This window comes from Phyllobates terribilis, unplaced genomic scaffold (genome assembly GCF_046119375.1).
Source record: "Phyllobates terribilis strain yellow unplaced genomic scaffold, ASM4611937v1 Scaffold_1__5_contigs__length_1240528914, whole genome shotgun sequence".
NCBI classification, from domain to species: Eukaryota; Metazoa; Chordata; class Amphibia; order Anura; family Dendrobatidae; genus Phyllobates; species Phyllobates terribilis.
This window is the reverse complement of record NW_027362761.1, coordinates 260,743,189-260,756,798: the sequence shown is the minus strand read 5'-3', so window position 1 is coordinate 260,756,798 and position 13,610 is coordinate 260,743,189. Positions and strand designations below refer to the sequence as shown.

Sequence of the window (13,610 nt, the reverse complement as noted above, 5' to 3'; positions counted from 1 at the left end):
TGTCTGCCATATTCCTCAGCGAGGCGAGGTTTACTCAGCTACTTGTCAGTCTTTGGCAATGCACAGCAATACATAAGTAGTACACTGTATTATCAATGTAACCAAAGGATCGCATGGTCAAGTTCCCACGTGGGACTGGTAAGTGTTGCATAAACAAAATAAAGCGTTTTATGTATAAAAAGAAACAATGAAAAAATCCCACTTTTAATAATAAAAAAGTTGTCAAAAAAACAACACATATTTAGTATCACTGCCTTCAAAGGATCCATTCTATAAAACTAGTATTTAACATTAACGGTGAGAGCCATTAAAAAAAATGTGACAAAAAAAAATCAAAATGTTGTATATATCCCAAATTTCAAAACGAGCTGTAGTTTTATGTGTGCTATTTTAGGGTATGTAGGAACTTTTTATCACTTTTTACTCTGTATTTTTTTTAGAGATGGGGCAGAAAAACACCAATCTTGGCGTTCTTTATTCATTTTCCCCAGCGTTCACTGTGCAAGATAAATAATATGATAAATGAATGGGTGGAGGAGTTGTTACGGAGGCAGCAATACCAATGATGTGAAGGTTATTTTTTTCTTTTTATATTTTTACATTATAAAGCTTTTTGTGGGGGTATTTTTTTCTATACATGTTGTAAACATTTTATTACAATTTTTTGACTTCTAGCCTCATTAGAGGACTAGAACTTCAGTGAGCTCATAAAATAAATGGACTGCTATACACCAGAGATCATATAATACACCACTATACACCAGAGCCCATATAATACACCACTATACAGCAGAGCTCATGTAATACAACGCTATACACCAGAGCTTATATAATACACCGCAATACACCACAGCTCATATAATACACCGCTATACACCACAGCTCATATAATACACCGCTATACACCACAGCTCATATAATACACCGCTATACACCACAGCTCATATAATACACCGCTATACACCACAGCTCATATAATACACCAGAGCTTATACAGTGCCTACAAGTAGTATTCAACCCCCTGCAGATTTAGCTGGTTTGATAAGATGCAAATAAGTTAGAGCCTTCAAACTGCAAACGAGAGTAGGTTTTATGAACAGAAACTTAAATCTTACAAACCAAAAAGTTATGTTGCTCAGTTGAAATTTATTAAATTTTAAACATAAAAGTGTGGGTCAATTATTATACAACCCCTATGTTTAATATTTTGTGGAATAACCCTTGTTTGCAATTACAGCTAATAATCGTCTTTTATAAGACCTGATCAGGCCGGCACAGGTCTGTGGAGTTATCTTGGCCCACTCCTCCATGCAGATCTTCTCCAAGTTATCTAGGTTCTTTGGGTGTCTCATGTGGACTTTATTCTTGAGCTCCTTCCACAAGTTTTCAATTGGGTTAAGGTCAGGAGACTGATTAGGCCACTCCAACACCTTGACTTTTTCCCTCTTGAACCAGGCCTTGGTTTTCTTGGCTGTGTGCTTTGGGTCGTTGTCTTGTTGGAAGATGAAATTACGACCCATCTTAAGATCCATGATGGAGGAGCGGAGGTTCTTGGCCAAAATCTCCAGGTAGGCCGTGCTATCCATCTTCCCATGGATGCGGACCAGATGGCCAGGCCCCTTGGCAGAGAAACAGCCCCACAGCATGATGCTGCCACCACCATGCTTGACTGTAGGGATGGTATTCTTGGGGTCGTATGCAGTGCCATCCAGTCTCCAAACGTCACGTGTGTGGTGGCACCAAAGATCTCGATCTTGGTCTCATCAGACCATAGAACCTTGAACCAGTCTGTCTCAGAGTCATCCAAGTGATCATGAGCAAACTGTAGACGAGCCTTGACATGACGCTTTGAAAGTAAAGGTACCTTACGGGCTCGTCTGGAACGGAGACCATTGCGGTGGAGTACGTTACTTATGGTATTGACTGAAACCAATGTCCCCACTGCCATGAGATCTTCCCGGAGCTCCTTCCTTGTTGTCCTTGGGTTAGCCTTGACTCTTCGGACAAGCCTGGCCTCGGCACGGGAGGACACTTTCAAAGGCTGTCCTGGCCGTGGAAGGCTAACAGTAGTTCCATAAGCCTTCCACTTACGGATGATGCTCCCAACAGTGGAGACAGGTAGGCCCAACTCCTTGGAAAGGGTTTTGTACCCCTTGCCAGCCTTGTGACCCTCCACGATCTTGTCTCTGATGGCCTTGGAATGCTCCTTTGTCTTTCCCATGTTGACCATGTCTGAGTGCTGTTCACAAGTTTGGGGAGGGTCTTAAATAGTCAGAAAAGGCTGGCAAAAGAGATCTTTAATCCACACATGTGAAGCTCATTATTCTTGGTGCCTGAACTACTTCTTAATATTTTTGGGGGACCAAACAGAATTCTTGTGGTTTGAGGGGTTGAATAATAAATGACACTCTGAATTAACTTTTAACGTTTTAAAAAAAAAAAAAATTTGCTGCAGTGCATTTCCCACTTCCAGGCTGATCTACAGTACAAATGTCACAATGCCAAGTTAATTCCTCATGTGTCAACCAGCTAAATCTGCAGGGGGTTGAATACTACTTGTAGGCACTGTATAATACACCGCTATACACCACAGCTTATATAATACACCGCTATACACCACAGCTCATATAATACACCACTATACACCAGAGCTCATATAATACACTGCTATACCCATGTATTATTATGACTATAGACAATGCCTTAGGCAGGGTCTAGTAACATAAAACCAGACAATGTGAACTGAGGTCTAAGATGGCAGACATACAAGAAACAGAGGCATGTTCACACTAGCAAAAAAGAAGCAAGACAAAAATATATATCTCATACCCTACCATAATTATATATAAATGTAAAGCAAAATTGCATAATAAATATAGGGTACTTAGTGAACTATTTTTGATCAAAAAAAGTATACAAGCCGTCCCACCAGCGGCAAGGTGACCCTAAATTGGGACGGTACCTATACTGCCTATATTAAAAACCTTACTGTATATCAAAGTTGAAGTAATGCATATAAAAGGGTAGACAAATAGGACCGGGTCCCAACTCCAGACCACCTAGGCCCGTGGTAAGCTACATATATACCAATCAGCTCAACAAAGGGCATGCCACACCCTTAAATTGCACAGAATGCAAACAAGTCAAAAAACCAGACGCTATACACCAGAGCTCATGTAATACACCGCTATACACCAGAGCTCATGTAATACACCGCTATACACCAGAGCTCATGTAATACACCGCAAAACACCAGAGCTCATGTAATACACCGCAAAACACCAGAGCTCATATAATACACCGCTATACACCACAGCTCATATAATACACAACTATACGCCACAGCTTATATAATACACCGCTATACACCACAGCTCATATAATACACCACTATACACCAGAGCTCATATAATACACTGCTATACCCATGTATTATTATGACTATAGACAATGCCTTAGGCAGGGTCTAGTAACATGGCAGCTATAAGGGCCATTATCAGGCGCCCTGACATCCACAGCAACCCATCAGTACTTGTGACAGCCCTGTCGGGAGCCGATGGGTGACCAGGAGCTTCCTTCCTGCATCTAAGCATCCACATAAACCGCGGCATGCTGGGGGTTAAGCTTCCCGCGCTTGAGGCAGGAGCTATGTGATCCGGCCCCGCTCCGGAGGTGCACGCACATCACTCAGGCCATCAGACGTACGCACGGAGCGGACCTGGCACACGCTGTCACGTTCGTTTGCGTCGCTGCCGTTGGTGTTTGCTTTGTGGTGCACTGCGTGTTACCTCAGCTTCTGACCGGTAACTATGGCAGCATGCAACGACCTCCTACTCTGCAACTTCCCCAAATGTCGCATGAAGTTGTCCAATCGTGTCTGGGTCACCGCGTGCTCGCACATCTTCTGTGACCAGCACGGCAGTGGCGAGTTCAGCCGCTCGCCCACCGTGTGCCCGGTCTGTACCACTGCTCTGTCCAGTAAGCTGGACGTCCTGCGCACTGAGCTGAACCCTGCGGAGGAGCACAAGGCCATAATGCTGGCCGGGCTCAGGCCTGAGGTGGTGCTAGATATCTGCTCCCTTGCCCTGGCATTCTGGACCTACCAGGTAGGAGCCCGCTGGGCCTCTGCCCTGCAGTGATGGCACTGTATTGTTATCCATGCTCTGGTTACCAGTAAGTGTACAGGTGATGGCAGTATAAGGGCTCATGCACATGGCGGCGTGCGTCTATGGCGAGTAATGTCAGGCATTGTATATTCTCTCCAATGTCTCCACTATAGGCCGAGCAATGCTATAGTGACCCCTCAGCAATGACCGCCATACCTGTACAGTGTCCGTGTATGGAGCGAGCGCAGGGGCTGAGCCCAGTCTGTGCAGCGCGGACATTGGCAGTTACATAGCCGGCACCTGTCAGTGACTGACACCATCTGGTCTTCAGTTTAGCCTCTCTGTCACGTCTTTACGTGCATATATAGGGTTAATCTGTAGGTAAATAGCATTAAAACCTAGGAAGTGAAGCTGTGTCCTCGCTTTCAGTCATAGGGGCGGCTACATATAAATCGAGGTACTGTATATAGGGATACAGCTTGTGTCCATAGCAGTCATTACCTGCCTGAAAAGGATTTTTCGGTTTTAGAAAACCCCTGTCGAGTGTTTTTTTTTTAATAACATTGCTTTATTTACCCTCCCTGGGTCCAATACTGAGTCTCTCCCGCTGGTCTGAGTGCCTGTTATGTGCACCCATTGCCTTTAAAGCACCACGCCAGTGTTTTTTTTATTGCACCGCTGGAGTGGTGGTTTAAATGTAAGTCCTTGTCTGACACCCACCTTCCAGCCTTTTCATCTGTTTTTGCCACTGCTCCCCAGTGGAAAGTGACCTTTTGGCAGCTCCAGTGTTTCATGCAGCGAGCTGGAGGTCACTTTTCTATACAAGTCTATGAGAGGCTCGTTCTGGCCTTGTTCTGGCTCTCATACACTTGTATTGAGAGCGTGTGACACAGCTTCTGACTTCCGGCTGTAAGAAGTTACTGTCACAAGATGGCGCTGTGGGACTGGAGCCGTGCCGAAAAACGGTGAAGACGCTGGAAGTGGGGATATATCTGGGGACTTAAAGGGCCACTTCAGCACTGAGAAAAACACAAAAAGCTGGAGGTTTTCCTAGGCATAGCCACTTAAGGAAAAAGTCGTCAATCTTTTTTCTGAAGCGGTTTCGCCATTATTTTAATTTGTGACTGCTGTGCCGCTGGCATCTTTTTTTCTTCTGAGGTATTAACACACTACTCCATTTAGCCTCCTCACGGTTTCCTAATCCAGAAGAGGAGAAAGGGAGTGACAAAAGACTGCATACGTGCACAGCATTGTCGTTTTTACATTATTTCTTGCAGCGCTTTTTCAAGCAGAAAAACGCTTGGAAAAAACTGGACCATCGAGATCATTTTCATGCATGATAATGCCCCATCTCATGCTGCACATAACACATCTGCATCTCTGGCTGCTATGGGCATAAAAGGGGACAAACTTATGGTGTGGCACCCATGCTCCCCTGACCTCAACCCCATTGAGAACCTCTGGAGCATCATCAAAAGGAGTGTCTATGATGGCGGGAGGCAGTTCACATCTAAGCAACAGCTCTGGGAGGGTATTCTGTCCTCATGCAAAACAATTAAAGCAGAAACCATCCAAAACCTGACAAATTCAATGGACGAGAGAGTTCAGAAGCTCCTTTTGAACAAGGGGTCCTATGTGCAAATATAACATCACCTAGAATAAAGTTTTGAGTTGAAAACTGTTTGATTTCAGTTTGTAATAACCTGCTAATGCTTATAATTTCAAAAATGATAATTTTTTTGTTCTTTATTAAAATGAAAAGGTTGAAAACTCTGCTGTGCATAATAATTTGGAACATGCATTTTGAGTGCAGTTTGAGTTTTTTATTTTTTTTAAAATATACTGTTATCATAGGCAGTTTGTACAAAAACCTTTCAATTGTACTCTAATAGTTATTTGACTGGAATATTACAATGACTGCAATTCATATAGGTAATTTGGGAAAATCTGAGAAAATATTATTTGCATAATAATTTGGAACACAGTGTAATTGCTCCTCTTTTTTTCTTCTCTGTCTATGGAATTTTTTTCAGAGCAAGAAATGTGCGTTTAAATATAGGCATAAAGAATGTGCCCTATGTAGCAGCCCGCTCCCTGATGCATATACTAAAAAATTGTGCCAGCCTTGTATTGACAAGGTGATGGTGGAAGAGACCCCGGGGTTTTCTTTAGGCCTTAAAACCTTAATTAAAGAAGAAGTAGGCAAGGCCTTGCTTGAGAATTCTGAGGTCAGGCATTCCCCTCAGGACCCTCGACCGGGCTCAGACTCCGACATCTCGGACATTTCTTCCTCTTCCATATCCTCCTCTGATAGCGAATCTGAGAGACAATGTTTCCCTTTAAATGAGGTATATGCCTTTAGTGAAAGCTGTCCGTTCTACTATGGGCATTGTGGACTCTAGACCAGAGAAGTCCCGGGAAGATGTTATGTTTGGAGGTTTAGGTCAAAGAAAGAAAAGATCCTTTCCCATGAACACAAAAATTAAGGATCTTATTGAAAGAGAGTGTCAGAAGCCGGACAGAAAGGGCAGCATCCCTCCCTCTTTCAAAAGGAGATATCCGTTTGACGATTCCGCATGCTCCTCCTGGTCAAAGGTTCCAAGGCTTGATGTAGCCATTGCCAAAGCTTCAAAAAAGGCTTCCCTTCGACGACATGGGAGCTTTAAGAGATCCCCTGGACAGACGAGCAGATACCTTTTTAAAAGGTACCTGGGAGACCACTACAGGAGCCCTGAAGCCAGCAGTGGCTGCCACCTGCACATCCAGGGCCCTGATGGTCTGGCTTGAACAGCTGGACAACCAATTGAAAGAAGGTGTCCCCAGGAAGGAAATCATTTCTTCTCTCCCCCTAGTCCAGGGTGCAGCGGCCTTTCTTGCTGACGCATCTGCGGACTCAGTCAGACTAGCAGCAAAATCGTCAGCTCTTTCAAATGCTGCTCGGCGAGCCCTTTGGCTAAAATGCTGGCCGGGAGATGTACAAACAAAGTCTAGACTCTGTACAATTCCTTGTGAGGGTGAATATCTTTTCGGCCAGACTATGGACGATCTGTTGGAAAAAGCAGGAGATCCTAAGAAGGGCTTTCCATCTGTACCTCTACCCTCTTTTAAAAGATCCTTTCAGAGAAAGAAGTTTGTACGTAGGCGATTCTTTAGAGAACAGGAGAAATTTGAGGAAAAGAGTCGCAAAGGTAGAGGCCTACTCTTTGGTTCTTCTTCCAGAGATGAGCAGAAGCCAGGGGAACCACAATCCACCGAGGTGGTGGGGGGGTTGTCATTGTTTTTTCCGGCTTGGGAACGTATCTCACATAGTGGTTGGATTTTGGGCCTAATTAGATTTGGTCTTAAATTTCAATTCCAAGCCATTCCTTACAGGAGATTTGTAATTGTTCCCTCTAGTTCCTCCCCAGAGCGGCAGGCTGCCCTCATATCGGAAATACAAGACCTAACAAAGAAAAACGTCTTGATTGAGGTTCCGAAAACAGAAGAGGGAGACGGATTCTACTCCTCGCTCTTCTTGATTCCCAAGCCGGATGGGTGTTTCAGGACTATCATAAATTTAAAATCCTTAAATAGGTTTCTTAGAATAGACACCTTCAAAATGGAATAGTTAAAAACAGTAATAAAATTGCTTTTTCCCCACTGTTTTATGGTTGTCCTGGATCTAAAAGACGCTTACTACCATGTCCCCATTCATAAGGATTATCAAAAGTATTTAAGATTAGCCATCAAAATTAAAGGGGTGATAAAACACTACCAGTACACCGCCCTTCCCTTTGGATTACCTATAGCCCCAAGAGTTTTTATTAAACTGGTGGCGGAAGTGATGGCCCACATAAGAAAAAAGATATTTTAATAATCCCGTACCTCGATGATTTCCTGATAGTGGGGGACTCCTTTGCACAATGCGAAGCCCACCTTCAGGTAACAATTTCTATCCTACAAAGACTAGGTTGGTTCCTAAATTTAGAAAAATCTAGATTGATTCCACAGAAAGCCCAACAGTTCCTGGGGGTCATTTTAGATTCAGACAAGCAGTTATGTCATTTATCAGATGAGAAAATTACGAAAATTCAGGGACTAGTGAAACACTGTATAGATAGTCCCTCCATGACACTGCGCAAAGCCATGTCCTTATTGGGGACCCTGACCTCAAGTTTTTCGGCGGTACGCTGGTCCCAATTTCATTCAAGGGCTCTTCAATGGGATGTCTTGTATAACGACTCACTCCTAGATGGTCATCTACACCGAGAGTTTACCTTGGGCCCTCGCTCCTTACAATCCCTTCGCTGGTGGTTAGTTTACACTAATCTTTCTAGGCGAGTCCCTTGGCCATCCTTCTTTTTGACGAAGAAGAAGCCTGCTCCCGCCGGGGAAGTAGATTTCCGGATGAATCCCCGGGCCAGATTCTCCTCAATATATTCTGACATGGATCGGGTCTCCGCAGCGGACAAAGGGTAAATGCGCCCACGGGGAGGAGTAGCGCCGGGCATCAGGTCGATTGGGCAGTCGTATGGTCTATGAGGGGGTAATGTCTCTGCCTCCTTTTTATTAAAGACGTCCGCATACGACCAATAAGGAGCCGGAAGACCAGGTAGATTGGCTGGAGTAGGGGAAGGACGGACAGGATGGACGGGAACTAAACAAGTCTTATGGCAGTCCTGTCCCCAGCGAAGGACTTCTCCGGTCTGCCAATCAAGCACGGGTGCATGTCTCTGAAGCCAAGGTAGGCCTAGTAAGAGGGCGTGAGAGAGTCCAGGCAGAACATGAAAGGAGATGCTCTCAGAATGCAGCATTCCCACCTGTAGAGTTAGAGATTCGTTGATGAGTTGGATGGGATGTGGTAAGAGGCCCCCATCCACGGCGGCGACAGATAAAGGTACGGCCAGAGGTTTGGTGGGAATACAGTATTTCTCTACCAGGGATTGAGAGATGAGATTTCCAGCAGCTCCTGAGTCAAGTTGAGCCACTTCAAAATAGCGGTTCTCTCCGCAGATGATAGAGACTGACAGCATCAGGGATGGAGAGGGCTTACTTTTGTCTAGGGCGACCTCTCTGAGCGATCCTAGACACAGGCGTTTCCCGACGTCTCTGGGCAGGAACGGATCCGGTGCTCCTTACTGCCACAGTAGAAGCAGCTCCCCTCGGCACGGCGTAAGTCTTGACGGGTTTTGACCATCTTGGTCTGGTCGACCTGCATAGGCTCAGGTGAGTGTGCCTGGGGAGTAACGGAGGGAGTGACGGGTTTCTGGAAGGTAGGAGCTAGACGTGGAAACCTCCTCTCACGGGTGACCTCTTTGGCGCGCTCCTGGAACCGGATGTCAATCCGGGTGGCAAGTGTTATTAAGTCGTCGAGAGTGGTAGGAATGTCCCGACCGGCGAGTTCATCTTTAATACGGCCGGACAGACCCTCCCAGAAGACAGACACCAAGGCGTCGTTATCCCAGGCCAGCTCCGAAGCAAGGGTACGGAACCGTATGGCATATTGGCCTACGGTGAGATTTCCTTGATGGAGGCGTAGCAGAGACGATGCGGATGAGGTCTTCCGTCCGGGTTCGTCGAAGATTTTCCGGAAAGCCGTGAGAAAGGCTGGCAGGTCGGACACCAGGGGGTCTCCTCTCTCCCATAGAGGATTTAGCCAAGCCAGAGCCTCCCCCGTGAGGTGGGACATGATAAAGGCTACTTTGGACCGGTCAGAGATAAACAGGTGGGACAAAAGTTCAAAGTGCAGGGTGCACTGGTTTATGAAGCCCCGAGCTTGAGCGGAGTCACCTCCGAAGCGAGGAGGTGCAGAAAGCCGGGGTCCGGGGCAGGATACCATGGTATTGGTGGGCAGCGGCGCTGCCGGGTTGCGAGTCATGACACTAGCGGTGGTAGCTGGTGGAGCAGTCAGAGTGTCCAGGCGAGAGTTGACATTCCGCAGGTGACTCAGGATGGACTCCTGTTGGGACCTCTGACGGGACAGTTCATGACATAGATCCGAGAGCGAGGGAGCTTGGGTGCCACCGGGTTCCATGGCCCGAGCAAACTGTAACGGATCTGGGAGGCGGAACCTCTGAGCAACTATACAAGGGGGCGGTCCTTGTAAGGAAGCGGGTGGCTCCCAGGGAAGACGGGCAGGTAGTCACGGCAAGTGACAGGGACAGTCTCTGGGTAGAAGGGCAGGTAGTCACGGCAAGTGACAGGGACAGTCTCTGAGTAGAAGGACGGGTACTCACGGCAAGTGACAGGGACAGTCTCTGGGTAGAAGGACAGCAGGCAGGCGGCTGGTGAGCGCTCCCAGGTGAGCGGGCGAGAGTCTTTGGACAGGCAGGTGGTCACGGCAAGTGACGGCAGAGCCTCCAGGTAGGCTAGCAGGCAGGTAGCAGGTGAGCGCTCCCAGGTGAGCGGGCAAGAGTCTCTGGACGGGCAGGTGGTCACGGCAAGTGACGGCAGAGCCTCCAGGTAGGCTAGCAGACAGGTAGCAGGTGAGCGCTCCCAGGTGAGCAGGCAAGAGTCTCTGGACAGGCAGGTGGTCACGGCAAGTGACGGCAGAGCCTCCAGGTAGGCTAGCAGGCAGGTAGCAGGTGAGCGGGCAAGAGTCTCTGGACAGGCAGGTGGTCACGGCAAGTGACGGCGGAGCCTCCAGGTAGGCTAGCAGGCAGGTAGCAGATGAGCGCTCCCAGGTGAGCGGGCAGGCGGGTCCATAGACAGACTGACAGGTGTCGGAAGGCAGACCGTCGGACCGCAGGCTTGCAAGCAGGTAAACGGATATCAGGCAGGTATCAAGCAGGAAACTGGCAGGTGACTGGCAGGTAACAGGCTGGAATCTGGCAGGTGACTGGCAGGTAACTGGTAACGGGACCTGAGGGCTGAAGCAGAGTGAAGGCTTTGCAACAACATTGCTCGGGCACCTCCATTTTGGAGGAGGTGCCTTATATATGGTGAGGTCCTCCGGCCATTGGCCGGGGACTCCTTAGGATGGCGCGCGCAGCCCCTCTAAGAGAGGGGGAGCGCGCGCGCGCGCCCTAAGCACAGTGGCCGGGAAGCAGCGCGCGCTGCCAGCAGAGCGGGAGGAGGACGCCGGGCACGGAGTGGAGAGGTGAGGGGAACAGCGTCCCTGCCTAGCTGGAGGCAGGGACGCCTACGCTACAACAGCCTTGTTAGTGGCCCTGACTTTGGCCAGAAGAGTAAGTGACATACAGGCCTTTTCTATATCCCCTCCATTTACCCAAATTATGGATGATAGAATTGTGTTAAAGCCTGATCCAGCTTTTCTCCCAAAAGTAGTCTCACGGTTTCATAGAACTCAAGAGGTAAATCTTCCAACCTTTTGTTTCCCCCCTAAGAATCAGAAAGCTTAAATGCTTAAATATTTGGAGGTTTCACACAAATTTAGGAAAGATAGTTCTCTATTTATATGCCATCAGGGGGCCAGAAAAGGTTGTAAAGCTTCAAAATCCACTATCGCAAGGTGATCTCCTTTCGTCTCTGTAATTCTCTCGTGGTGCTGTCATGGGAGTACGAATAAAGCCTTAGTTACTTACCGGTAACGGGATTTTTCGGAGCCCATGACAGCACCCTTATATTCCCTCCCTACACTGGTGGTGTTATTGCACTCCCGTCGTGTTGTTTCTTCTTTTTTGCACCTTCGGGGGAAGTTACTTAAAGTAATTGGCTTAAAATGAATTTGTGTTGTTGTTATTAACCTTGGCGGTCCTCTCATGCTCTGTTAACTAAACTGAGGCGGGAGAGAGGTGCCGCCCTTTTTAACCTGTAGGTTTCCTGTCCATGATGGGCGGATCCTCTCTCTCGTGGTGCTGTCATTGGCTCTGAAAAATCTCATTACCGGTAAGTAACTAAGGCTTTTTCAACAGGACAATGACCCCAAACACACCTCCAGGCTGTGTAAGGGCTATTTGACCAAGAAGAAGCGTGATGGGGTGCTACGCCAGATGACCTGGCCTCCACAGTCACCAGACCTGAACCCAATCGAGATGGTTTGGGTTGAGCTAGACCGCAGAGTGAAGGCAAAAGGGCCAACAAGTGCTAAGCATCTCTGGGAACTCCTTCAAGATTGTTGGAAGACCATTTCCGGTGACTACCTCTTGAAGCTCATCAAGAGAATGCCAAGAGTGTGCAAAGCAGTCATCAAAGCAAAAGGTGGCTACTTTGAAGAACCTAGACTATAAGACATATTTTCAGTTGTTTCACACTTTTTTGTTAAGTATATAATTCCACATGTGTTAATTCATAGTTTTGATGCCTTCAGTGTGAATGTACAATTTTTATAGTCATGAAAATACAGAGAAATCTTTAAATGAGAAGGTGTGTCCAAACTTTTGGTCTGTACTGTACCTTTATATTGACATCAACGCTGCAGCCAATCAGTGAGCTCAGCTTTTCTGCCTGCGTAGACGGCATAAGCCAATCAGAGCCACTGATATCACTGATCGGCTGCAGCATGGTTGACGTGATGTCAGCGCTGCAGACAATATCAGACATCGGGTGCAGGGGTGAAGACACTGCGCTGGCCTCGGTTAGCGTGCGTAAAGCAAGATTGCGCCTGGCGGAGAAGGTGTTTTGAATCTGGAATATGCAGATGAGTACAATATAGATATATAATATTACATTTCTTTAGAAATCGTTCCAAGACTTGTTGCTTGGTTTCTTGTGTTGGTAAAGGTGTGAGGAAATGACTTAAGTAGTGTAGTTACAATAATAAATCTGTCATTAATAAATCCAAATCTTTGTCCTCTGTATGGTATATCTTGTATTATTGGCTGTCATCACTTAGGCCAACCTTTGAATTTGTAACCAGGTTTACCAGGAGCGATTGTATCAGGAATATAAGTACAGCCAGGCAGAAGGACATCTGAAGCAAGTGGAAAAACTTCATGCCCATCAAATTCAAAGCAAGGATTCAGAATTAGTAGCCATGAAGGGGGAAGTGAATTCGCTGAAGAAAATCCTGGAGGAATACAAAAGAAAATATAATGAACTGTCAGAAAAGCTAATGGAGCGGAACCGGCAGTATAATAAGCTGCAAGTAATGTATGATGGAGTACGACTGCGCAATATTGCTATGGCTAACCGAGCGGCTTCTGCAAGTAGAGAGAGGGCTCCGCAGGAATATTCTGGGTCTTTTGGATTTACAATGGGTAAGCACAGGGGGGAGGATTAAATACATAAGAATATGGTTTATACACTGTGTGCAGAATTATTAGGCAAGTTGTATTTTAGAGGATTATTTTTATTATTGATCAAAAACTATGTTCTCAATCAACCCAAAAGTAAATATTTTTGGAAGTTGGAGTGGTTTTTTATTTTTAGATTTGGCTATCTTAGGAGGAGATCTGTTTGTGCAGGTAACTATTACTTTGCAGAATTATTAGGCAACTTAATAAAACCAAATATAATCCCATCTCACTTGTTTATTTTCACCAGGTAAACCAATATCAGTGCACAAAATTTAGAAATAAACATTTCTGACTTGCAAAAACAAAAACCAAAAAAATTAGTAATCAA

The 13,610-nt window shown here is 46.3% G+C and overlaps 1 protein-coding gene across 1 annotated transcript in view; it reads left to right on the top strand.

The window, feature by feature from the left end:
* The first annotated feature begins 3,809 nt into the window (after positions 1-3,809).
* The window catches only part of CCNB1IP1 (cyclin B1 interacting protein 1), a 28,012-nt gene continuing 18,211 nt past the window's right edge, over positions 3,810-13,610 (top strand). The window contains exons 1-2 of the mRNA XM_073653770.1: positions 3,810-4,106; positions 12,904-13,243. Of these exons, the coding sequence (XP_073509871.1) occupies positions 3,810-4,106; positions 12,904-13,243 (637 nt within the window). The remainder of the gene's footprint in view (positions 4,107-12,903; positions 13,244-13,610) is intronic.